At 40.6% G+C, this 27419-nt stretch overlaps 3 protein-coding genes, 1 long non-coding RNA gene and 6 other non-coding genes across 10 annotated transcripts; 8 read left to right on the forward strand and 2 right to left on the reverse strand.

Annotated features, from left to right (window-relative positions):
* Positions 1–758: 758 nt before the first annotated feature.
* On the reverse strand, positions 759–1379 carry LOC124288272. The gene is made up of 2 exons (XM_046724786.1): positions 1240–1379; positions 759–1107 (listed from the first exon to the last, which is right to left on the reverse strand). The coding sequence occupies exons 1-2, from the start codon at positions 1377–1379 to the stop codon at positions 759–761; spliced, it is 489 nt and encodes a 162-aa protein (XP_046580742.1).
* A 7003-nt stretch (positions 1380–8382) lies between these two features.
* LOC124288289 (60S ribosomal protein L13a-like) lies at positions 8383–19959 on the forward strand. Its single transcript, XM_046724805.1, has 7 exons — positions 8383–8468; positions 11443–11515; positions 11970–12035; positions 12447–12548; positions 18401–18546; positions 18993–19115; positions 19841–19959. Exons 1-7 carry the CDS (start codon positions 8451–8453, stop codon positions 19922–19924), a joined length of 612 nt encoding a protein of 203 aa, XP_046580761.1. The 5' UTR covers positions 8383–8450; the 3' UTR covers positions 19925–19959.
* Positions 13826–15972, forward strand: LOC124288291. Its single transcript, XR_006901412.1, has 2 exons — positions 13826–15072; positions 15144–15972. It is a non-coding gene; the product is annotated as an uncharacterized LOC124288291 (long non-coding RNA).
* On the forward strand, positions 14891–14969 carry LOC124288302. Its single transcript, XR_006901416.1, has one exon. It is a non-coding gene; the product is annotated as a small nucleolar RNA Z195/SNORD33/SNORD32 family (small nucleolar RNA).
* On the forward strand, positions 15405–15483 carry LOC124288304. The gene has a single exon (XR_006901418.1). It is a non-coding gene; the product is annotated as a small nucleolar RNA Z195/SNORD33/SNORD32 family (small nucleolar RNA).
* On the forward strand, positions 15887–15965 carry LOC124288305. The gene has a single exon (XR_006901419.1). It is a non-coding gene; the product is annotated as a small nucleolar RNA Z195/SNORD33/SNORD32 family (small nucleolar RNA).
* Positions 17107–17185, forward strand: LOC124288306. The gene has a single exon (XR_006901420.1). It is a non-coding gene; the product is annotated as a small nucleolar RNA Z195/SNORD33/SNORD32 family (small nucleolar RNA).
* LOC124288307 lies at positions 17592–17670 on the forward strand. The gene has a single exon (XR_006901421.1). It is a non-coding gene; the product is annotated as a small nucleolar RNA Z195/SNORD33/SNORD32 family (small nucleolar RNA).
* Positions 18848–18927, forward strand: LOC124288303. Its single transcript, XR_006901417.1, has one exon. It is a non-coding gene; the product is annotated as a small nucleolar RNA Z195/SNORD33/SNORD32 family (small nucleolar RNA).
* A 1123-nt stretch (positions 19960–21082) lies between the features above and the next one.
* On the reverse strand, positions 21083–27180 carry LOC124288273 (cytochrome P450 2U1-like). Its single transcript, XM_046724787.1, is given in 5 exon segments — positions 21083–21912; positions 22483–22923; positions 23595–23754; positions 23756–24120; positions 26850–27180. Coding segments are annotated over 5 exon segments (1476 nt in total). The 3' UTR covers positions 21083–21733.
* Between the last annotated feature and the right edge of the window lie 239 nt (positions 27181–27419).

Genomic DNA, 27419 nt, shown 5'->3' on the forward strand with positions numbered 1-27419 from the left:
AAAGTGAATACAACCAGATGATGAGAGGTATATATACATAGTATGTTTTGACAAACAGCAGATTAACAACAACATGTAATTGAATAACAACTGGCACCGAATTATGAGAGGCCATCGGGAGACTGAAAACAACAAATGAGAATCACCCTACCCTACATCGGCAAGACCTAGCATCAAATTAGCAGACTACTAATGGTGCGGTCCCAGTGCCGACCCTATACGCTACTCGACCTTCTCGACCTGAAGGTCGAGTTGGTCGAGTTTCAGAACGAGTTAGGTCGAGTCAGGTCGAGTCAGGTCGAGTCAGATCGAATCAGGTCTACCAAGTTTTTGAAAATGTTTTGACATGTCAAAAATTTTCCCCGACTTCCTCCTCGACCTTTGGTTCGAGATGGGGTCGAGAATAGGTCGAAAAAAGGTCGACCTTAGGTCGAGTTGAAGGTCGAGCTGGCCTGACATGCCGATCCGTGTTCGTCTAAGAGTCGATCTGTACTCGGCCTCGACTCGACCTTGAGTCGACCAACTCTAACTGGACTCCACTTGGACTCAACCTGGAGTCGACCGACTCGACCTGAAGTCAACCTATCTCGACCTCAGCTCGACCTAATCGAGTCCGCGCCAACCGCATAAATGGTCGCCATCTTCCCAATTGCGTCATAAAAGCCAAACGGCAGCCAGTGGTAGCACATCATCTAAAAAAACAAACAAGAGTTCCTTTGTAAATGAAGTAGTCCTAAATAATAGAGTACACTTTAAAGTCATTTGGATATCATCTTCTCTTGCCAATGAACAGCTCCTGGGCCCATGAAATAGTTCTTCAAATAGTTTCTTTGGCTGGCGCCATCTAGTGGGGTAACGTTCCTCGCACCCCGGTTATCCCCATCAAGCAGCTGTGTGCAGGAACGTGAACAGTCCTCATTCCCCTGGTCTGTGAGGTTCATCTGACTGTTCCGGTTCCTCGTTCTCAGCATGTTGTGTAAAGTGACGCAGGCCAGGGTTATCTGTTCAGCTCTGTCTGCAGTGCTATTTAGGGAGCCGAGCAGGATCTGGAACCTCATAGCCAGAATCCCGAAGGTATTCTCCACCACTCGTCTGGCCCGAGACAGTCTGCAAAAGGCACAAATTAAACATTTTTAAGTCAAGTGCATTCAAAATTCAAAACCTTTGATATAATATTGCATACACCCAAAGATACTAAGTTATAATTTGATTCAGGTATTTATGGAAAAGAATAATTACCTGCAGTTGAAGATCTGCTGATCGGGGTCCATCTGACGCATGGAAAAGACTTCATCATCCAGGGGCGGAGTGGAAAGGCATCGTCGCCGATGATGAAGTATGGCGCACCATACGGGGAATACAAGGTCATCGCCCTCCATCCGATCTCGTGAATGGTTGAAGACCATCAGCGAGTGCCAGCAAGACGATAGGGAAGAAGTTCTTGTAGTAGTAGAAGAGGGACCCGCTTTTGGGAGGCTTCTTGATACGTATGTGCTTGCCATCAAACGCACCGGTGCAATATGGAAATTGCCACCTTTCCTTGAAGCACGGGCTACAGTATTCCATCTGCTCTGATCCCACTCATCTGACCGATACTCAGCTTTGAAGGCGTCAAGGATGGGATTGGTGTGCTTTCGGCTGAGGCTTTGGCTTTGGAGGAGGGTTGGCATTCTCCAGGTCATCCACCAGTTCAAGCAGGTGCCAGGCTATCTGCACCCAAATGGTAAGCAGTCTTCGCTTCTCGGGGCTCACCAGGTTTACGTCAAGGTTCCTGATGGTGATGTTACTACTTTGCAGTCCTGTAATTGAATGGGTACCTGGTGAAAATGCACCCTGTAATTTATACAATTTGGAAACCAAGGGTCTACTCGTCAGAAAAAATGGAATTTCCGTCGAGAACCAGTCGCTCCGGTTGAACACAGGTCGCGTAGAGGTCGGGGCGGTCGACTTAAGACGAAATTAATTCGAAATTAGGTCGATATACAGGTCTAGCTGGTCGAGCATAGGTCTTCTCAACTTGGCCGACCTGAGTCGAGATAGGTCGACTGAAGTCGAACTAAAATTGATCTAAGGTCCTTACGAGGTAATTATGAGGTTTTGAGGTCGTTGTGAGGTCGAGATACCTCCCAGGTCGAGACAGGTCGAGTAGTTTGCGAGGTCGAGTCGGTCGAGCTCCCGGGGTCGCCACTGGGACCGCACCATTAAAGGGCCTCTGATTCAGAGCAATTTCCGTGGACTGGTTGTTGCTTTTGTTATTGTTTTTCTCCAGTGAGTACCCGGATGATATCCCAGAATTCATGACTTGTTCGTTACCTCTGCTGCGCCACCCTCATGCGCACTTGATAGTATAAGTATAGACTGTTCAACAAAGATGAAATTTTTTTTACTTGATAATCTTATGTCGATTTTGTTGTAAAATTATGTAGACTTTGATGAATACTTTGGTTTCTGATGAAAATATATTCACTTTGATAAAAATGCTGAGTTTGATATAAAACTTTGATTTCATAGTAATGTCGACTTTATAAAAATGTTAACGTAAATGGATGTAGAATTTGATTTAAGCATCAAGCAGGCATCGACACCATCTTCACTGGCTCCCCATCCCTCAGGACCATCCTCCAAGCCAATGGCCGTAAATTGCCCTCCAAAAAGCAACCCCCCAAAGGAGTGATCTACAAAATTAATTGTGAATGTCGTGACTCCTATATAGGTAGAACCTCCCGTCCCGTTGATATCCGCAATAAAGAACATAAACAGCCAAAGGAGACAGCAAGTCAGCTCTCTCCGACCACCAACAGAAATTCCCTATACCTATCAAATCAAGTTCGACAAATTTGAAATCCTGTCAACCAAGAATCAGGACTTCACAAAAGGAAAACTCTTGGAAGCCGCTACAAACCTTTGATCAATAGAGACCAAGGATACTACATACCATCGGCCTATGAAGAATTAATCAAACTATAGACTGTATAAAGCACCCAATCAGCTTGTTATTACGACCTAACCTAATCCCCCTTGTTTATTGGCTTCCATACAGTCTCATCTGTTGTTTTTAGTCTCCCACTGGCCTCTCATAATTTTGTGCCAGTTGTTGTTATTCAATTACATGTTGTTGTTAATGTTAATCTGCTGTTTGTCAAAACATACTATGTATATATCCTATTGTTGGGTATTGCAGAGAATATATATATTGCGATATATTGCGATGCGAAAGCATATATTGCGATATGCATTGCAATATTACGGAAGCGCTGAAGGGACATGATGAAATATAATTTATCTTGAGCGCACAAGTTAGTATGTTGAGTGCACAAGTTGATATATTGAGCGCACAAGTTAACAGTGTGAGTGAGTGAGTGAGTGAGTTTAGTTTACGCCGCACTCAGCAATATTCCAGCTATATGGCGGCGGTCTGTAAATAATCGAGTCTGCACCAGACAATCCAGTGATCACCAGCATGAGCATCGATCTGCGCAATTGGGAACCGATGACATGTGTCGACCAAGTCATCCGAGCCTGACCACCCGATCCCGTTAGTCGCCTCTTACGCACAAGTTAATATATTGAGCGCACAAGTTAGCATCTTGAGCGCACAAGTTAGTATCTTGAGTGCACAAGTGAATATATTGAGCACACAAGTTAGTATCTTGAGTGGAGCGGAAACTCGAGCTGGTCCATGCTTATTTCAGTCTTGGGTTCCAATACAAAGATATAACACATCTTCTTGTCAAAATCATGGTGTATGTCACTTGAAGCGTATTCTGAGGTGTATGTCCCTCTTTCGCACCAGATACTAGATTTGCTGATGTTACAGTGAGTGAGTACGATTTACGCCGCTTTTAGCAATATTCCAGCAATATCACGGCGGGGACACCAGAAATGGGCTTCACGCATCGTTCCCATGTGAGGACTCGAACCCAGGTCTTCGGCGTGACGAGTGGACGCTTTAACCATGAGGCTACCCTCACCACCCAGCTGATGTTACAGACTTTATTGCGGACAACTTCGACGATCTGGACAAAGACATGGTTATCGTTGTATGCATTTTATCAAAAAAATTATCAAACATGTATCCAATGCGGTTTAATCGTGAAACAGGATACTGTAAGGTAGTAAGAGTGTTGGACCCGGATGGTGTTGAATTTCGCTCAAGACACTGTCTTTACCGACTTGTTTATGCTTCAACTTCCTCTGTTGTTAAAACATGTTAAATAAACTACAACACACACACACGTATACATACGGGATTGAAACGGAGGAAGTAAAACGGGGAACATGGAATTTTATAGTCTGTCATACAGACCCTGAAGCAAATATATCCACGAAAGCCCACTCAAGTCTTGAAAATGTGGCAAGTCTAGATTTCCACAGCTTTCTGAAAATGAAGAAAGTCTCAGGGCTTCTTTTCATTATATTTTATTTTTTCAATATGAGGTGAGGTGAGGTGAAATTGGGTTTTACGTCCTGCTTGAGAATATTTCGCTCATATGACGACGTGCATGCGTGTGTATGTGTATGTGCGGCTGCTTGTACTAGCCCAGACTAAGCTGGTTTTATAGTGCTAGCCCACTGAGATACTATGCCGCAGTGAAGCATGAATACCCCACTCAGACAGATTATACTGACTCCGAACTGACCAGTCCTTGGTGTACCCATTAATGCCGAGCGCCAGGCAGGGACCATATTTTAACGTCTTTTGGTATGACGCGGTCGGGGATCGAACCCGCGACCTTCCGCTCTCCGGGCGGACGCTCTAACCACTACACCACGGAGGCGGTCTTTTCAATATGAGCTTTTTTGGTAAAATATGTTCATTTCAGAGACTAGATGTTAGTCTAGGAATTTTAGTAAGAAATAAAGTCGGTATATGTGCCATACATGCACATACCAATGGATCAAATAAATCAGGCGGGTTATTTATGATATTGTTCAGAGATAAACTGCCATTGTACCCACGTTAGGAAACAGTTACTGATACATGCAAACCAAGTATACAGACTATAGTTCCCTGAAAGCGGTCGACTTTACTTAGAATACATCAGACATCAGTTTTATAATGAAGTATATAACACTCAATGTTTACATTTTTCATGGTCATGTAATACTATGTATACATAATAAAGCCGTAGCACAAAACAAGTTATCCAAGCTTTACGCTAGTGTTCATAATACTTACCAATATTAGAAGTCAGTAAAACCACTATTCATCCCTGCAATAAACTCCTACTCGTGTTTATGTTTTATTTTTTATTATGACATTACACATACCTGGCCTTGCTTTATGCAATAAAGCAAACAGTGGTAAAATCAGTTACAAAAAATATACTAAACACATAAAGAAACTGTGCATACAAAAAGTTAAAATCTAAATTTATCAAACCTGTGTAGAGACATAAGGATTTAAACTCAAAGATTAGTGACATGTACCCAACATGCATGCACGTGCCACGTTCCGTGACGTCAGTGGGTTCGTCCCTGAGACGTGCAATACGTTGTTGCACGTGCATTCCGGGAAAGAGAAACAGAGCAAATGAATGCCACACAATACTGTCACTTTGGAAAGCTCAACCCCTGCTCTTGCGATCGTTCAAAAAATTAAACGGCTATTGAAACGCATAGCATGCCAAGGCTCACGTCTGCACAACGTCATGAGGCCATTGGGATGGTCCGTGGGGGAATGTCTCAACGACAAGTGGCCGCACATTTCCACTGCCACAGGAACACCATTTCTGCACTGGTGAGACGCTACCAGAACACAAATGACGTCATCGATCGGCCACGTTCTGGACGTCCACGTGTAACAACGCCAAGACAGGACATATGGATTTGGGTGACCCATCTTCGCCACAGGTTTCAGACTGCAGTGATGACTGCCCGAACCATCCCAGGACTTCGCCGTATCCACCCCAACACAGTTCGACAACGTTTTCGTCATCACGGGATCTGACCACGACGTCCCGCCATACGGCCTATCCTGACACAACGTCATCGACAAGCTCGCCGAATGTGGTGCCGAAATCATGTCCGCAGACCCTTGTTTTGGTGGAGAAATGTTGTTTTTACAGAAGAGTCCAGGTTTAACATTTCCCATAGTGATGGGCGTCAATGTGCCTATAGACGCGTGCGAGAACGTTATGCACAGGCCTTTGTCTTGAGAGGAATCGCTTTGGTGGTGGTTCCGTGATGATTTGGGGTGAAATAACTCCAAAGAACTCCTTTGGTGATTGTTCAGGGCAACTTAACTGGTGTGGGCTACAGGGATCAGATTCTTCGACCTGTGGCAATTCCTTTTCTGCAACGTCAAGGCCCTGGGTTAACATTCCAACAGCACAATGTCCGCCCTCATACGGCAATGGTTGCTATGGATTTCTTGCAACACCACAACGTTGACTTACTGCCTTGGCCTGCAAATTCACCCGATCGCCGACATATGTACATAACAAAGCCGAAGCACAAAACAAGTTATCCAAGCTTGACGCCAGTGATCATAATACTCTGTACCAATATTAGAAGTCAGTAAAACCACTATTCATCCCTGCAATAAACTCCTACTCCTATGTTTATGTTTTAATTTTTATTATGACATTACACATACCTGGGCTTGCTTTATGTAATAAAGCAATAGTGGTAAAATCAGATACAAAGAATAGTATTGACAAGCATAAAGACGATGAACATTTACATAAACATTATCAGTGTTAATGATACATTTGCATACTTTTACATAGTCTCAGCATAAGCACCTAGTTAACTCCGACTTTCCATCCTTTGAAATCTTCCCAAAAGGATATAAAATTGTACATTTTAGCCATCAGTCAAGCAAACGTGCGTTGCAGTAATGCCATTAGATGCTAAACACGAAGTTAAGTGCACAACATTCTAACTTTCTAACATTTGATTTAACATTCCCATGCATTTAAAGGGCAGTTTACAGGAGAGAATTTGGTACCAAAACAACAACTTAAGATTTTTTTCAGAGTTCAACAACAGAAATCTGAAATAGTCTTTACATTTATGCTAATAATACAGGTGGTGTAAAAATATAGATTAACGTTTTTCTTAACCAAATAAATGTTGAATGTTTGTGTTACTTTACTTAATTATCGTTTCTTTATTGAAGAAATATTAATATAAATGTTAAGCCTTGATAAATAAGTTTCCCGTCATGCATGCACATCTATCACAGCGTCCACTATGGCCAACTATTTGCAGACGATTGTTGCAAAGGTTTATAAGTTTTTTGTGCTTGAAAAAGACAGAGGTAGACCTTTCATTAGTATAGAAATGGTTTATTACAGAACTTGTAGAGCTGTTGGTATGTCTTACCAACAAGTTTACAATATTGTAGGGGCGGTGGGGTAGCCTAGTGGTTAAAGCGTTGGCTCGTCACGCCGAAGACCCGGGTTCGAATCCCCACATGGGTACAATGTGTGAAGCCCATTTCTGGTGTCCCCCGCCGTGATATTGCTGGAATATTGCTAAATGCGGCGTAAAACCAAACTCAGTCAGTCAGTACAATATTGTAAACAAATCAGACAAGACAGGGACCGTCTCAAAAGCAAAACCGGGACGTAAAACCATCCTTGACAACTTTGACAAGGGAGTACTTAGACGGGCGGTCTACAAACTTTAGGAGAAGAAGAATATATATATTCTAAAGAAGCTACAACAGTGACCTCGTGAAATCTTTGGCCAATGTTCACAACTAGATTAAACTGACCGAATTACATCCATATTTTGCAATGAAATATACTGTTGACATGCAAAACATTTATTAAAACGTTGCACACTTCTACAATCAATCGATAAGATACCACAAGTGATAGGATTCTTTCCAATGTACAGTAATTCGTATGTTTATTTCACAACAAACACACATACACAAATGATCCCTTACATAACCAATACATATACTATACGTACACATATTCAACATTTTGAAGAAAACATCTATTGAGATGACCCCTCGCCCGAGCGTGTGCTCAGGTGTCAATTTCACCTGTCGATACCGTGCATGCTGATGACGTAACACAGGCTGTATCAAATAACGTCCCACTACCCCTTATTTTTCTAAGTTTTTGGTATTTTCATCAGTAAAAACGCATTTTAGGGCATATCTCAAACTTTATTCCTTCGGTCTAAATTAGGTAGATGTTTCTTAAAGTGATTTAACCGGCCTAATTTATTGTTCCCAAGGAAAGGAAGACGAGTGATGAAAATACAATCGACAAGTCCGCGGCAAATCGTAAAATAAATGCGAGCGGTTTTTCTTGATCTGAAAGTGGATGGCCTCCCTTTGGCTTTCTTTCCGTGTTAAACCGGTTCTACTGTTTGTACGCGACGCAAGCTAACCGCTTTTACTCGTTTTTGTAGACAGGTGCCTGGTCAACTTCCGATTTGTCCGTGGAAAACCACGTGTAACCCCCTTAATCTGCCTTTTAGCCATCATGGGTTTTCAGAACAAGGTAGACGACAACACTGTGCTATCATTATAGTCTGTTTGGAAGCCCAAGAATGTGGAAATGCTGTTCAATGCATAGCAAATCATCATTATAACATGAACTAGCAATATATGTCAAATTGAAAGCCCTTTCGTGCGTGTTCTGCTCGATAAGGCTCCACAACCCACGTGTGGTATAATATGGATACCGAATGTATGTGGAAGATCGCAAAGTCACAAATGGTTTAGTGAGGAATATGAGAACAATATTTGTAGTAAACAGATTCAAAGTTTGTATCACCCTAAAAGTGTACAAGTCATGTACGTCAGTTATCTCTATTTATGACATGTCATTGAGGAGAATTACTAAGTGCTACAACTTCGTGATACTTCACTGGGATCAGTTAGAAGATAACTCGTAGCAGGCCATAATTGCAGCTGTAGAATCCCTGTTCACGTCATTTATTGCTTTATTCTTTACTTTCTTGAGATTTTTGAAAAAGCATTTGTGTACCATTTATCCAATTTAAGTCTGATAATTGGATGTATTGACTTAAAAATCACGGTTTATTTGTATGCTTGATGATCTAAAGTTTAGTACTTTGTCTTTCATCATGGTAAATACTAAATACTAAATATTCTGTTAGGACAATCTGAAATAGCTCTATCTTCGGATAACCAGTTATTATTCGAGGGGCTAGAATGCACTTTACCGAAGCAGCCCTCGCTGCCCTTTACGATCCTTAGGGTTAGGGTATGGCACCCTTTACGATCGTTAGGGTTAGGGTTAGGAACCCCAGCAGCTTAATTAATCTGAAAAAGTGCCCGGTCAAGTGCAGTACTCCCCGAGGGGCTAGAATGCACTTTACCGGCAGCCCTCGCTACTCCCCTTTACGATCCTTAGGGTTAGGGTATGGCACCCTTCACGATGCGTTAGGGTTAGGGTTAAGGAACCCCAGCAGCTTAATTAATCTGAAAAGTGCGCCCCCGGTCAAGTGCAGTACTCCCGAGGGGTTAGAATGCACTTTACCAGCAGCCTCTCTGCTCCCCTTCACGATCCTTAGGGTTAGGGTATGGCACCCTTTACGATCGTTAGGGTTAGGGAGTTAGGGAACCCCAGCAGCTAATTAATCTGAAAAAAGTGTACCGGTCAAGTGCAGTACTCCCGAGGGGCTGAGAATGCACTTTACATCGGCGCAGCCCCTCGCTACTCCCTTTTACGATCCTTAGGGTTAGGGTATGGCACCCTTTACGATCGTTAGGGTTAGGGTTAGGGAACCCCAGCAGCTTAATTAATCTGAAAAGTGCGCCCGGTCAAGTGCGAGTACTCCCGAGGGGCTAGAATGCACTTTACCGAGCGCACGCCCCTCGCCGTCTTTACGATCCTTAGGGTTAGGGTATGGCACCCTTTACGATCGTTAGGGTTAGGAGTTAGGAACCCCAGCAGCGCTTAATTAATCTGAAAAAGTGCGCTCGGTCAAGTGCAGTAACTCCCGAGGGGCTAGAATGCACTTTTACTGGAGCATTCCTCGCTACTCCCTTTACGATCCTTAGGGTTAGGGTATGGCACCCTTTACGATCGTTAGGGTTAGGGTTAGGGGAACCCCAGCAGCTTAATTAATCTGAAAAAAGTGCGCCCGGTCAAGTGCAGTACTCCCGAGGGGCTAGAATGCACTTTACCGGTAGCAGCCCTCGCTGCTCCCTTTACGATCCTTAGGGTTAGGGTGGTATGGCACCCTTTACGATCGTTAGGGTTAGGGTTAGGGAACCCCAGCAGCTTAATTAATCTGGAAAAAAGTAGCCGGTCAAGTGCAGTACTCCCGAGGGGCTAGAATGCACTTTACCGGGAGCAGCCCTCGCTGCTCCCTTTACGATCCTTAGGGTTAGGGTATGGCACCCTTTACGCATCGTTAGGGTTAGGGTTAGGGAACCCCAGCAGCTTAATTAATCTGAAAAAGTGCGCCCGGTCAAGTGCAGTACTCCCCAGGGGCTAGAATGCACTTTACCGGCGCGTAGCCCCGCTCGCTCCCTTCACGATCCTTAGGGTTAGGTATGGCACCCCTTTACGATCGCTAGGGTTAGGTTAGGGGAACCCCAGCAGCTTAATTAATCTGAAAAAGTCGCCCGGTCAAGTGCAGTACTCCCGAGGGGCTAGAATGCACTTTACCGGCGCTAGCCCTCGCCAGTTCCCTCACGATCCTTAGGGTTAGGGTATGGCACCCTTTACGATCGCTAGGGTTAGGGTTAGGGAACCCCAGCAGCCAATTAATCTGGAAAAGTGCTACCGGTCAAGTGCAGTACTCCCCGAGGGGCTAGAATGCACTTTACCGGCGCAGCCCTCCCTTTTACTGATCCTTAGGGTTAGGGTATGGCACCCTTTACGATCCAATAGGGTTAGGGTTAGGGAACCCCAGCAGCTTAATTAATCCTGAAAAGCCCAAAGCGCAGTCAAGTGCAGTACTCTATCATGGCACATTCAGTTGTAAGAGAAACATTTGAACAGGTGAATTTGTATGTAATGGTCTAAGAATACTTATCAAGTTTTTTTTGTTATGAACTGATTGAGGTAGCTGACCAAACAAGTTGTCAATATTATATTGTCACAGCTTAACTGCGCTTTTCACATTTTAAAGTGTAACTACTAACAAATATAAACAAACAAATTCTGCTGAACAGCGAAAGTGAACAATTAGAAGTTTACAGTTAAAACAAGCAGTCCAAACTGAAAATGTAAACCCATCTATAAATTTAAAGTAATGTAGTACTAACAAAATGCAATTTAAATGTCAGCATTTGAAAGTGTATGTGAATATAATTCCATTGTCATTTGATTATTGTATGATGCCTATGAATGTCCTATCTCATAGTCGTAGTGTATAGTTTTAGTTGAAGTCCTGTAAGTCTTGTCCATGCCACTTGATTATCTCATGCCCTATACACGTGATCAACCTGAATTGATATTGTTATAAGGAAACTGATGGTTATGTTTTTGCTTTCAGCCCATTTTGATTGATGCCCGAGGGCATCTGCTCGGGCGTCTGGCCTCAATTGTTGCCAAGACATTACTGCAAGGTAAATATTGAACAGCTGGATGGGAACCAGTCATGTTCATAAAGAACAAAAGATTGGAGTTACTGAAATGATGATAATGTTATTCAACTACCCCAAGTATTTTAGGTACATGTTATACTGGTACCAAACTGAATATGGTATCCCATGATGACTTATCCTACATTGTCTGAATCATGACGATTACCAAAACCTGAGGAAATAACATATTCAGTATAGAAAATTGCCATTGAAGTTATTAAAAGTGTTTTATTGTCTTATTTTTTAAAGTTTAGTACTTTGTCTTTCATCGTGGTATTGGATAAATATTAGGGTACTTTGTCAGAACAAACTAATGCTGTTTTTTCAGTCATCAGACTGAAACAGAACATGCACCACAGAAACTGCAGTGAAATGTTGGATGACAAATAATGATCGTAAGTGCAGGATTTGGTATCAGTTACATTGTATTTTCCAGGTCAACGAGTTGTTGTTGTACGATGTGAAGGCATCTGCATATCTGGCAACTTCTACAGAAACAAATGTAAGTTTTTGATCTCAGTTATTGCAATAACCATGCATTTTGTTATGTCCATGTCAATAACATCAGAATATACACACTAGTTCTAGACTTAAGCAACCTGTAAGTTGTATCTGGAATGCATGTGGCACATTACTATTTTGATGATAGTACCATTGTGGTAGTGAATATTTTGTTCAAGTGTATGCCTCAAAAATGATACATTGACAATATACAGTGTAAATGCTGTAAGCTTTCGAGGTACTCTTGCATGGCCATGAAGACAAGGTCTCGTGTTTTAAAATTTTGCAGATGGAATCTACATGGTAAATATTACGTATGTACAAATTCATTCCATTATATGTGATTGTAGACACTACATGAAGGTGGTGTATTTGTGACCTGTGCTAATTCCAACTGACCTTTGTGTTACAGTAAAGTACCTAGACTTCCTGAAGAAGCGATGCAACGTGAACCCTGCTCGTGGCCCGTTCCACTTCCGGGCTCCCAGAATGATCTTCTGGAGGACTGTCCGAGGTACCTTTCAGCATTTGTGCTCAACTTAAACTGTGGCTTAGCTTTTTAATTTATAGGCTTAAGATGCAAGACAAGTTAAAGCAGGGAATGAAAGTGTTTCACATATTACAAATTTACAGGAAGATTAAAATGACCAGAATCCCAACATAAATGAAGTGATGAAAAGTTGTCTAACTTTAACTTGTTCAAAGAATTGAATCAGTCATTTCCAGTGATGTCTTTACCTACATTGTCTGAAACCTGAAGACAATCACAGAACTGAGGAAATGATATGGCAAAAGGATATTGTTTCACTCACTGGTGATACTTGTGCATGCCTTGATCGTAGGAATGTTCTTTAGCCCAGTTGTAGCATCCCTTGCTGTGATACTGTGGAATAACAGCATAAAACCATAATCGATCACTCACTCACTAAGAATATGTATTCAGTGAAGAGAGATATAAACCAGCTGTTTGTGTTGATTTGAGGAGAGGCGATTTTCAATTGTGGAGAAAGGATTTGAAATTTGATAGTGTCTATTTTCAAGCCATCTAATAAAAAAGCAATTGTAAATGTCATGTTTTGAAATAATACACATCAGTTCTCTCCTGGTTGGTAGTTTCATTTTGGAAACACTGTGCTTGCATTATGACTTTCACTTTTTTTTTAAACTTCAAGTGAAGCAAAGAACAAATTTATTTTAATTTGTGGGGAAATTCATTCATTTGGTATGAATCTGTTACCCATAAATAGCATTCAAATTCCAATAAGAATTTAACAGAAGCAATATGGATGTTGATGAGAAAATGTAGGTGCAGTGTGTCTCAAGCGTGATATATTACAAAGCCAGCAGTTTCTAAATGATGATTATCCTTACCTACATTGAATAATTGTGAAAATAGTCAAAGTCTGATAGAAACTGCTGAACACAGCTCCAGATGAGTTGCGTATTTGCGTATAATACGCTATAGAAAAGTTGAAATACGGAAGAAATATAAATGCCAGCGTATGAAAAAACACTAAATATTTACGTTTACGCTATGTCAAAATAAGAATGCTTATTTGCCCAATATATCAAAATTATGTTGGTATCGTATCAATTCAAGCCAATCGAAACAAACTTTTCCATCTCCAAATATTTGCGATCAGAATATTCTTGTATAATTCTAAACGCACTTAAGATGTGCAACGCAGATAGAATACCAGTTATAGTTTGTTAACTCTTCACTGATTGGCCAATCTATAAATAGCTACCAATGAAATAGCTGCTTCCTGCGTACATGACCTGTAAACAAAGCAAGCATGGTCGAAAGCTTCCACACGCTCAAAGTAAAATATCTTGGATTTTTTGCTTTACAAACAGAAAACAACTTCATTTGAGGACTGCTAGATGAATTAATATTATCCTGTGTTTCACAATCAGAATCAGTTGCCGGAGATATCTTAAATGAACTTGTAACATTAGCTATTTGCGGCATGGAAGTGAAACAACACGATGGGAACATGGTTTTGAAAAAACCCAGTTGCTCCGTGGAAAAGAAAATATCCATGGTTAATTTTGAATAAAAAATGTCTTATGAAGTCATGTTGTAGTGTGTGTCAGGCACACCTCTCTTACACTTGTTATTTGAAATGAATACCCTGGATCTTAAAAATATGGTGGGTATCGAAAAGTATAGATAACCACTTGAAATTGGAAATACCCACTTAGTTTAAATAGTATGGGTATCATACCCACATGGCCATAGGTTTTTCTGGCTCTCTGTGAACAACTGAGCCTTGTCAGAATGTCTGTCTTTCTAAACATTAGGCCTCAATCAGTTATCCAGAATCAGTTATCCAGTGTATGGCATCTCCATTCTAACATTACATTCCCATGACACATTGACCACCATAGCTTTGTTTTTGGGGCTACTTTGGATGACATGATGCTAGAAATAGATGTCCAGTCAAATTAATCTGTTCATCCATGAGTTACACAACCAGATGTATTGTCAGTCTTGTTGCCACATACACACCTGTCGTGTCTTGTTGCCAAAGGTCTTTCATCCTCTTTGTACTCCAGCTAAGAAATCTTTAAACAATTTGTGCAAGTACAAGTTTCAGTACAAGAGGGGCAGCCTAGTGGTTATAGCCTTCACTCAAGCTGACGACCCGGGTTCCAGTCCCCACATTGGTACAATATGTGAAGCCCATGTCTGGTGTCCCCAGACGTGATATTGCTGAAATAGTGCCTAAGCGGCATAAAATGTAACTCACTCCAGTACAAGATTTAACTTGCATTTTGCAACCGGCCTGTAAAACATAACAACCCTCTATTGCTGCTGTTGTAGTAGGCAACTCTTATTGTCAAATAATATAGCTTGTCAATGATGTTTATCCATCCCATAGCGTTTTGAAGTTGATGAAACCACTTCACATGCACTACCATCTGAGACAGCTATAAGATACAATTTGTAATGGCTGCTGCTATTGTTGGAATCCTTTTTCATTGTTTGGTTATCTTGGCTATTTTGTATTTAGCGTATCATCCCATAGTGTTTTGTCCACCATATAGCTGGACTATTGCCGAGTGTGGCGTAAAACTACACTCCCTCACTCATAGTGTTTTGTAGTTGATGACTTCACATGCACTACCTTCTCAGACATCTACAAAACTCCTTCATAATACAAAGTGCATTGTTCAAAGCTATTCAGTGTTGGGAGTCTTGGTCATATTGTGTGTAGTGTATTGCCTAAATAGCCCCTTGAGACCCATTTCAGATGATGTTTGATACTGCATTTTCACATTGTTGCTCTAGTCAGAGCTTATGGTGGTTAAATGTATTGTTTGCATCTTTGGTTTATTGAAGTTATTGTCAGTTTTCAAGATATAGCTTGTCAATGATGTTTATCCATCCCATAGCGTTTTGAAGTTGATGAAACCACTTCACATGCACTACCATCTGAGACAGCTATAGAAAACGTTCATAATACAAAGTGTAATGGCTGCTGCTGCCATTGTTCAAGCTATCTATTCAGTGTTGGGGTGTCTTGGTTATTTTGTCTGTCTAAATAGCTCCTTGAGAACCATTTCAGAGGGTGTGGGGGTTAGCCTAGTGGCATAGGCATTCGTTCGCCATGCCAAAGACCCGGGTTCGATTCCGTAGGTTTTTGTGATGTGTGATGCCCATTTGTGGTTTCCTGCGCAGTGATATTGCCGGAATATTGCTAAAAGTGACGTAAAATCTCACTTGCCCATTCCTAATTGTGTTTGATACTGCATTTTCACATTATTGCTCAGGTCCGGAGTTATGGTAGCTGAATTGTTGATATTTGCATCTCTACTTTATTGAAGTTGTCACTTTTCAAGATATAGCTTGTCAATGATGTTTATCCATCCCATAGCGTTTTGAAGTTGATGAAACCACTTCACATGCACTACCATCTGAGACAGCTGTAGAACTACCTTATAATACAAAGTGCTGCTGCCTCAGCCATTGTTCAAGCTATTCAGTGTTGGGGTGTCTTGGTTATGTTGTCTGTAGTGTATTATCCAAGTAGTCTCTTGTGACCTGTTGTAGATATTGTTTTCACATTGTTATTCAGTGACTAGCTGAATTATTGATATTTGCATCTTTGCTTCTTAAAATGGGCTGTCATTTTTTTGAAGGTCCCTTGAAGATCCATTTTAGAAATAGTCACTATGGGGATCGGGTGGTGTGGCTGACTTGGTTTAAATCATTTTTGCGATGTAAGTGTTAGCGTGTTGCCCCTTGAATGATCCATTTTAGAAATAGTCACTAGCAACCCATGCTTGTTATAAATGCTCATGCTGTTGATCACTGGATTGACTGTCTGGTCAAGACTCAATTATTTGCAGACTGCCGCCATATAGCTGGAATCTTGCCGAGTGCGGTGTTAAACATCTTTTAAAGATGTAATGTCAATGATCCATCCCATAGCATTTTGAAATGATGAATACACTTCACATGCACTACCATCTGAGACAGCTATAGAAAACGTTCATAATACAAAGTGTAATGGCTGCTGCTGCCATTGTTTAAAGCTATTCAGTGATGGGGTGTCTTGGTCATGTCTGTAGCAGGGATTTACAGGAAGCGAATTCCTGCGTCCTTTGTGCATAAAAATTGACAATGGACGCAGCAAAATATATTAGCGAGTCCACAGGGAGTCAGGAAAAGTCTGAACACTTTTTGTAAAAAATTCCAATCAAGTACAATACGTTATCACTGAGTTTGCTACTAGCTGGCTTATGGTATTATTTGCAATTTAATTACTGTAACAATGTGATGATCTTGATACACAATACAGTAACAATACTAATAATAATATTTAAGTGTCTGGGACCCCCATTTTGTTGTCCAGGACCCCTGAAAATTACGAGTATGAGTCCCAGGGACCCTCGAATATAGGGCTCCATGTAAATCCCTGCTGTTGTGTATTGTCTAAATAGCCCTTTGAAGCCTGTTGTAGATATTGTTTTCACATTGTTTCTCAAATCAGAGATGACTAGCTGAATTATTTATATTTGTATCCTTGATTCTTAGAATGGGCTGTCAGTTTTTAAAGAAATAGCTTGTCAATGATGTTTATCCATCCCATAGCGTTTTGAAGTTGATGAAACCACTTCACATGCACTACCATCTGAGACAGCTATAGAAAACGTTCATAATACAAAGTGTAATGGCTGCTGCTTCCATTGTTCAAGCTATCTATTCAGTGTTGGGGTGTCTTGGTTATTTTGTCTGTCTAAATAGCTCCTTGAGAACCATTTCAGTGGGGTTGTGGGTTAGCCTAGTGGCATAGGCATTCGTTCGCCATGCCAAAGACCCGGTTTGATTCTGTAGGTTTTTGCAATGTGTGATGCCCATTTGTGGTTTCCTGCACAGTGATATTGCCGGAATATTGCTAAAAGTGACGTAAAACATATCTCACTTGCCCATTCCTAATTGTGTTTGATACTCCATTTTCACATTATTGCTCAGGTCCCAAGTTATGGTAGCTGAATTGTTGATATTTGCATTTCTACTTTATTGAAGTTGTCACTTTTCAAGATATAGCTTGTCAATGATGTTTATCCATCCCATAGCGTTTTGAAGTTGATGAAACCACTTCACATGCACTACCATCTGAGACAGCTGTAGTAATATGCCTGCCCCCTCTGTATCAAGAAACTAAGATAGTGCTCAGTTTTGTCATGAGTGTCTTGCCTAGGTAGACCCTTAGGTTAAAATACTTCATGGGACTTATGTGAGACATTGGGTAATTTATGAGTCTGCAACATGTGATCAAAATGAATTTTCAAATGAATTGTTAGACAGTTATTTTTTGTATGATGATCAGGTGTATATATCTTTATAAAAACCTGATTTAATCAGTACAGTCATAAGTGTGGTAGTGTAGCCCAGCGGTTAAAGTGTTCGCTTGACACACTGAAGGCCTGGGTTTATTCCCCACATGCGTACAGTGTGTGAAGCCCATTTCTGATGTCCCTGCTGTGATATTGCTAAAAGTGGTGTAAAACCCAACTCTCTCTCACTCAGTACAGTCATGTCACCACATATTGTCTAGCAGGGTTGAGAGCCTTGCATGTTCCTATTTGAAGTGTTGTCCAACATGAAATTTCTTTCTGCCACTTAGTTATAACATTTCCAGTGATGACTTTACCTACATTGTCAGAAACCTGAAGACAAACACAGAACTGAGGAAATGAAGTTATTGTAGTAAAATAATGTTAATCAATTCAGTGGTTATCTTTGTATTTCTCAGGAGTTGCCTTTAGTATTGAAATATATTGTGTCAGTGTCTATAAAGGTAACGGCAGTTCACCTTCATGACTCACTACAGCGACTTTCATGTTTTCTTGTAGGTATGCTCCCCCACAAGCAGCCTCGTGGCAAAGCTGCCCTCAGAAAGCTGAAGATGTTTGAGGGGATCCCTGGACCCTATGACAAGATGAAGAGGCAGGTTGTTCCCTCCGCTCTCAAAGTGCTTCGCCTGAAGCCAACAAGCAGGGTAAGACCGTGGTGCATTCAGTATTCCTTACTTGTAATAAATCCTCATTGCTTTATGTGGTCCAGGATTAAGAAAATTACCAAGCTCTGATGCAGCTTGAATTTTGCTTACCGTATATATCCCTCTCATTAACAGCTTATACTATCCACATGCTAAATCGAGGGTTACTTTCTCTTGAAATGTAATTGGTAAAGTAATTGTTAATAACTCAAGGTGTCCACACCTGATGATCTGAACACTCACTTCATGTTGTATAATTCCCTGTCTGAAGTATCATGCTTTGAGGAGATTCTGTTGAAAACTTGTCTGTGATGTTTACTCATCCCATAGCGTTTTGAAGCTGATGAAAAAGCTTTTACATGCACTACCATCTGAGACAAGCTCAGACTTTCCACCATTGTCTCATGCCAGTGGGGACACGTTGTGATGCAGTGTTTGTGTTCCAGTACTGTCAGCTGGACCGCCTGTCAAGTGAGGTTGGCTGGATGTACCAGGGAGTGGTGGCCAAGCTTGAAGAAAAGAGGAAGGTCAAATCAAATGATTACTTCAAGAGGAGGAAGTCCACCCTTGTAAGTTCTAATCCTAAGTGGAGTTGTTTATCATCTTAATTGTGCCAGTGTTTGCTGACAGCATGTTGGACATTTCTGATGACTGTTCATATCCAAGCAGCATGAATTTGTCAATTTGTGGCTTGAGTGAGACTATCAGAATTAATTTTAGTTATAGCGCAGATTAGAAAAGTGCTTGAATATTCCCATCTCAAATTTACCTGAAAGTACATTGCAGCTTAGCACACGGAGAAAATAAGATTGAAGTGTTGACAAACTTTCATGCAAACAATTTGGACACAATGTTTAGTTTTTGACAAAAGGGTTTCCTTTCCTTAATGATTGCTTACCTGTGTACCTCGTTGGTCAGTGATGATAAAAACCTGGTATTGAAATTGATGAAAAGAGCAACATGCACTACCAGCTGAGACTGACAGGAATGGGTGTACTTGTGCAAATGTAGAACGTTTAGATGTTTAATGACTGCAGGCACTGCAGACACAAAATTCATGTGCCTTCTGACCAAGTTGTGAAAAAGTATCACAGATGTAACTTTCATTTCAAATATAATATACAGATCTATCTTAGAACTGTTGATACTCTCTTAACGACCCTTGAAACTTATAAGCAATTGGTAGATAACCTCAAACTATAATGTACCCAACCATAATTAATTGAAGTCTTCAGTTGTGGTCAGAGGTCTTGCAACCCAGGGCATGAGCTTGATATCCTCTTGTCTGTTACAGCGTCTCCGAGAACAAGCCAGGAAAAATGTCCAACCCAAGGTCAAGAAACAGCAACAACTTATCGAGAGCTGTGGGTACCAGTGAGACATGTACAAAGAGTAATAAATTTCTGTGGGGAATCTTAATGTTTTTGTTATTCTCTGTCAGACTTTACAAATCGAACTGGAAACCACAATGGAAATACAATTACCATGGGGACACGGAATTACAATTAGTTCCCAGCAAATTATGGCAGTCATGGAACGACCAAGTGGATCAGGTTGTTGTGGAACTTGGTTGATATTTCATCATCATGCTGTGAGATTTGTGACTCATTGTTTATGTTGTCTATCACTGAATTTTCTGTTCAAGACTCGATCTACAGACCGTTGTCAAATAGCTGAAATATTGCAGAATGCTGTGTTAAGCAAACCATCCATCAATGGCCCATGGTTGTCCATAGAACCCTTGAAAGGCATGAGCGGGAGTCGTGGAAGAACATTTTGTCAAATGTTTCCTGGTGATGTGGAGTGTGGCCCCTTATATTTTGAGGATGATTTGTGCAACAGTAACTTAAATGTAGGCAAGGAGTGTGTTCTCATGATCCTTTAAAAGTGTGGAAAGTGAACATCAGTGTTCTTGGAATACAGAAGTTAACTCACTTTGCTGCGTTAAGAGGAGAATAAATTGATTGTGTAGTGACTGACTCGGTAATTCCTTATATAACAAAAGTTGGTTGATTTGACAAGACCATTTGGAGCCTGTTGCCATGTAGTTACGAGTTACACTGAGTGCCCTCCAACATCAAACCTTTCCTGTCCGCCAGTGTTGTCTCCACATACTGGTGTCGAAGATTGTTTTACTGAATTCTGATAACTAATTAAAACTTGATTTTATATTTCTATGGCAGTGGTCGTGTGAAAACGCGTCATTCATCTTTATATCCATGTTCAAGTGACCACTCAATGTGCGAAATGCTGCAAAATTAAACAAAGCCTCTGTTGCAGCTTCACTGATCTGTTTTTTTCCAATATTCCATGTTCCTCTGACAAGATGCCTGGTCATTGCTTAAAGCAACTTTTTCTGGACAATCAGGGTTAAAATTTGTCATGTCAAATCATAAACTAAAGATCATGCCACATTTAATTCCCGAATCAAATGTTTTACCATCCAGTGACCATTTCTTTTCAGTGTTTTGTTTGGCCACAATCAAACTTTGGTGTACACTTTCTGTTGTATTTCATTTAATGTAGTGAAAATAGCAAAAGTGTGATTAACTTCAGAAATGAAACTTTCCGTTTGGGACATTCACATATACGATCGTACAGAGGGTATGTAATGGTGATTGTCAAATGCGTGGGTAATCCTACCCTGAAAAGACAAACTGCAAACCACTTTACTTTTATTATATATGAATATGTGTATACTTTATAACGACCCTCACTAGAGAGATATGTAATGGATAAAAAAAATCAAACTTATTACAAATTATTTGTATTGGTATTTAAACATTTCCAAACACGATGAACCTCTCGGTCACCTATGGAGAAGGACCAGCTGGTACATCTTACAGGAAATGTTCAGGGACACATGCATCATTTGACAATAACCATTTGGAAATCCTGGCCATGAGCCACGACGACTCCTTGAATCTCATCACACTGGTATATATACTCATGGAAACGAATACGGGAACACAGAACACATGTTACTGTACTCTTTTCTGGGTTTCTTCATATGCTTTCTATTGCATTGTGAATGAAATTCCGGGAAATGATTAAAGGAACACTTGCACTTTCGAGTATATAATCACAGTCGCGAGTGGCATTATGGGGTTATCGTCACTCTGCAGGGAAAAGGGCCAATACTTTACAGGTACTCTGATGGCACTGTCCGTATCATTTAAATCCAATCTTATTCCCTGGGAACAGCTCTCACTGCGAAAGGTTTAGGGTTGTGAATGAGACCCAGGTGCCCGTCCATGGACGGTTTCTGTCCATTCACCGACACGAACTGGAACCTCTGGATCATTGTGGTGAGGAAGAGAAACAGTTCCATTCGGGCCATCGCTTCGCCGAGGCAAACTCGTCGGCCTGTAACAGATGAAGTTTAGACAAACATCACAAACAATAAAACAGGTTAATAAAAGATGGCTTCCTGCAGTTCAAATGAAGAAGGTCTTAACAGTTTTTGCCGCAGATAAAAAACCCAATGTTGCATATTGCTGATGAAATGGTTGTCGTGAGGGAAGACACGCTTGCTGTGGTGATGTTTCACTGGTCTATTTGGGAATACCTGCCAGGTCCATGAACTACGTTTGATTAGAAAGCCTCACTGCTGGACATTCTGGTTGTGAAAGTGTAATACGTTACTTAATATATCAAGTAGTTAACAGTGTAACGCATTTTTTAAATATACAATTAGAAGGAAAGAATCATTTAACATTTGCAAAATGGTTTCATATGCTAAATATCACGTTATGAATAATTATTATGTGTACAGATATTAGCCTACAGTCCTTAATCTAGAATGAGTGTAATGTAGAAGCCCCTTGTCATTCAAACTCGCCATGAAGCCCATATCTGGTGTCCCGTTGCCTCAATATTGCTGGAATATTGCCAAAAGCAGCGTAAAAACATCCTCACTCACTCACTCACACTCACCAAGAGAAAAGGCAATGAACTCTTCTTTCTTTTGGAACTTCCCTTCGTCGTTCAGGAAACGTTCCGGTCTGAAGTTGTCGGCGTCCCCCCAAACGTCGTTGTCCCTCAGGACGGAATCCAGGTTAGGTATGACCAGGATGCCTTTAGGGAACGTATACCCTCTGAACTGGACATCATGGGGAACAGTGTGAGGGAGGTTTGCGGGAACAATGTTCGAGTGTCGCAAAACTTCAGTAATGGTGGCCTCCACGTAAGGAAGGTTCGTCTTGTCCTTCATGGATGGTCGTCTACTCTGACCAACGTTTTCCAGAATCTCCTGGAAGCATTTCTCTTGTACATCCGGGTAGTTCAGGAAGTAGACCAGCGCCCAGCGTATTGAGGTGGCCGTTGTCTCTGTTCCGGCAACGAACAGGTTTGCAATTACCCTGTTTAGATTTTCGACTGGAATAAAAGTGTGAAGATTATTTCATCAATATCATGTAATACGGAACACGACAACAGAAAATATTAAACATGGAACTGATTCAGAATTTTAATTTAAATGAAAGTATCGATAGCGGCAAGAGCATACTGACTATGAGGACATGCTTCAAATAGGATGCCACTTATGGCTGAAACACTGACTGAATGAGTTTAGTTTTACGCCGCTTTTAGCAATATTCCAGCAATATCACGGCGGGGGACACCAGAAATGGGCTTAACACATTGTGCCCATTATGGGAATCGAACCCGGGTCTCCGGCGTGACGAGCCAACGCTTTAACCACTAGGCTACCCCACCTCCCTATGGCTGAAACAATGTCCATGCGACGTGAAAGTTCTTACTCACACTTCAGATAAGAATCAAACGCTGTTCTTATTTTCACGAAAAACTAACTGCTTGAGCATTTTACAGTGATATTTTAATCGATACCTGTATATGATATATTCCAAATGGTACAAATTGGCTTGATTCAACATGTACTTGTGACGGGCGCCATCATTACCACTTCATGATTATGACGTATTGTCGGAATCGTACAAAGAATTTGCCTTTGAAAGAGATTTCTTGTCAGTATGACAATGGTTTTGTCGCTTTTTTACAATCACAAACATGTTTTGAAGGATATTTACAGTCCATGCTTGTGTCTTCGTTTTGTTGTTGGCGATGTCGCATTTCTTTAATGTATGCACCGAGGAAGTCCTCCACGTCGTTGTCGTCGTGTGTTTTGAGGTGTTCCTTCATACTGGGCTGTGTGAGGAGGGTCTCGACTAGAGAGGCATTGTTGACGATCTTTTTTAAACTTAAATGGATCTCCAGGTAAAAATCTCACAAGAGGTAAGGCGTTTACCACGCTGGAACCTCCGAGAAGAACCAGATTCTCTTCCAGTGCTTTGAGAAACTTGACAAACAGAGAATCGGTATACTCAAACCGTTTGCCGAACACAGTGGAACATATGACATTAGATACAGCGTTGTGCACTAAACGCGAACAGTCAAACCCTTGTCCCATTTTTTCATCAATAGCTGCGAGAAATTGAGATATTTCCTCGTTGATTTTGTCCTCCATAATATTTTTTCCCATTCCAAAATCTCGCAATGTGTTGAGCGTAAATCTCCTTTGTTCTCGCCACACATCTCCGGATGTTCCGATTATCCCTGTTAGACAAGGAAAGACGGAAATATTATTGAGATTGTTTTTTTTTGTGTTTTTTTTATTCACTTTAGTTGGATACAAACGTCAATTTTGCGAGCCTTAAAGTGAGAGACAACATGCATAGAAAGGTACACTTACATATTCAATTACATTATGTGCTGGGAATAGAAGACTATATGCAACATCGTGGAATCACAATGACATGCAAGTACTGCATCCTCGTAAGATGACGTCATAACAGTGACAATTCTGGTGATATTACATCCCATTTTCTATTAAATGAATCCATTTTGATATTTTTCGAACAAATATATTTTTCAGTTTGATACACATCTTTTAATACTGCTTTATAAATATTAAAACTGGGTTCATAACATATATATAGCGTTTGGCCAATAAAATCATGTGATTGAGTAGCTGGTTGCTATTGCAGCAAAATCTATAGTAGACAGTTTATATGTTTTGTTCAATAGTCTGTTAACAATATTGATACATTCTTTCCAAAACAGTCTAATAGTTGGAAATTCAATATATATTCTCATTTACCGAACCACACGATGAACATTAAATCATTATCAACCAGTTTCATTTTAATCAACTTCCATTTTGTATATATGGCTTAGATATAAATTTGTGTGTCTTTGTTAGATTGTCTATATTGTAAAGATATAGTTTTCCAATTTAAATGATCACCCAATTCGCAGTCCCATTTCTGACAGAAGTTGGGAAAATTATTTTCAGATATGAAATTATCATAAAATAATCTTGAGCCTTTACTGGTGTTGCTCAAATGATTCCAAGGGGAACATATTGACAATTTTGATTTATTTGGATGTTTTGTCGTTCGTATAACCTCTTTCCATTTTGGGGGAATACTGAGAAGAACACGATTTAGGTCAAGTATCGTACCCCTAATATCAAAGTTCTGAAAATGTAAGGAAATCATGGTTATTACAAATATCCTTAATGTGTATTATTCCTTTTTGGAACCAGTTCATTATAATCAAATTAGGGTGGTTACACAGGTGATTTAACCAAATGTGTTGCATAAGAATTTAATTTATATCTTTGTTCCATTCATAGCCCTAAATATATTTATTCCATGCATCGAGTGCGTCTTTCCAAAACGGGTTTTCGATTTTGTATTGTTTACTAATATTTGAACCTAATGGAAGAATGTCTTTTAAAGGGAAACCAACTAAACTATAGCACTTAGAATTTGACACGTATCTCTTTAAACATGCAATTTTTAGTGAATCAATAAAAGATGTCAACCATTCTCAGACCACCATTTTCATATTGTCGCATTAAATTAATTCGCTTTATCTTGTCTTTCTTATCATTCCATATGAATTTAAAAAATAAATTATTCAATTTTGCTATGACATCTTTAAGAGGATTGGGAAGAGATGTAAGAACATGAACTATAGTTGATAAAGCTAAACTTTTAATAACGGTTATTTTCCAATCAGGGTTAAGTTTCGTTTTTTCCAGTCTCTTCTTTGTATTGATCACTCACAGTTTTCTAAATGAGCATTAAGCTTTATTCCCAAAACATCAAACCTGTGACAATGCCAGTCCAGCTTGAAATCATGGGATAAAGTTATTTTACAACCAGCCATTGCACCAATCCAAACTGCTTTTGTTTTGTCAATGTTTATCTTCAGACCAGACATATTGTAGAAAGTGATAAGTGTTGTCATTGCTTCATTAAGAGAGGCTTGCGAACAGCCTAAGAACGGAATAAAAGAAGTTGTATATCCATAATAATTGTCATTATTCTTCATCAACTCAACTTCTAAAATGCCCATCAAAGAAGTCGTCTAAGAACAGTTCAGTATCGTCAGCATATTGGCCAATGATATGTTCAATTTCATTTAACAATATACCCTTAATTTTCTTGTTGTTTCTTATCATTAGACCGCCTCCGTGGTGTTGTGCGTCCGCCCGGGAGAGCGGAAGGTCGCGGGTTCGATCCCCGATCGCGTCATACCAAAAGACGTTTAAATATGGTACTTGTTGGTTCCTGCCTGGCGCTCGGCATTAATGGGTACAACAAGGACTGGTCGGCTCGGGAGTCAGTATAATGTGTCTGAGTGGGGTATTCATGCTTCACTGCGGCATGGTATCTCAGTGGGCTAACACTATAAAACCAGTTTAAGTCTGGGCTAGTACAAGCAGCCGCACATACACATACACACGCATGCACGTCGTCATATGAGCAAAATATTCTCAAGCACGACGCTAAACCCAATTTCACCTCACCTCATCAGCATCACACACATTCAATTCATAATTCGCGTGCACGCCTTAAAGCAGCACACTAAATAGTGAGTAAATCACATGTCACAACATACGTGTAGGTCGTGCTTTCTGATAACTACAAGAGATCAAAAACGTGCTTTGTACATCAAAGGAAAACAAATAGGTTACCTACGTGTTGTGAATCCACATCAAACACAAATAATATCAAATTATCTGAATTATCTGAGATTTGTTTGTTGTTCAACTCAACAATATTTCTGCTGTATGTCGGTAAATGATTGCGTTGTGGTCTGACCATCCACTGACCCGTATCATGAGTATCGGTCTACGCAGTTGGGATACGTTGAGAGGCTTTAACAATGTCAGCGACCTCGAATGGATGTATAAGTGCAACGCTTTTGTCTGTAAACAAAATATACTGCAAAAATGATATGAAAAAATATATTATAAACATAAAGGAACGAACCTTTCCCTCTTGATATGAAGTCGTTCAGTAAGGTATATGGTCTGTCGGAGAAGACGTCAGCGTTCTTGACAAGTGCATCTTTGAGAACGGTGAAGCCGTTGAGGACGATAACAGGCTTGTTGAAGAGATACACACTGAATATGTCACCATACCTACTGCGAAGATTCCTAAAGGTGAGTTTTGGATCTGAGCCATTGGACAGGGCGTTCCCCACAAACGGGAGGAGAGGTGGGCCTGGGGGTAGTCCAGGGTAGCGCCGTGTCAACAGCCACAACGCAGCCACTACAACAACAAGCCCCAAGAAAGGCGTAGCGCTGAATACATCCAACATCACTCCTCTGTAACTGACCTCCACAGAATTGATTGACTACTGTCAATAGTGTGCACTAACCCCGCTAATACCAACCAACACAACAAATCCCTGTCCCAAACTATATGAGTCTAGCTGTACATTACAGTGGTGACCCTACCGGTCAAGGAATGGAAGGGTGTCCATTACAGAGGTGACGCGACACGTCAAGGAATGGAAGGGTGTCCATGTAACACGACCTGTAGTTGTATGGATGTGGC

This window comes from Haliotis rubra, unplaced genomic scaffold (genome assembly GCF_003918875.1).
Source record: "Haliotis rubra isolate DU_JTF1 unplaced genomic scaffold, ASM391887v1 Scf414, whole genome shotgun sequence".
Classification (NCBI taxonomy): Eukaryota; Metazoa; Mollusca; class Gastropoda; order Lepetellida; family Haliotidae; genus Haliotis; species Haliotis rubra.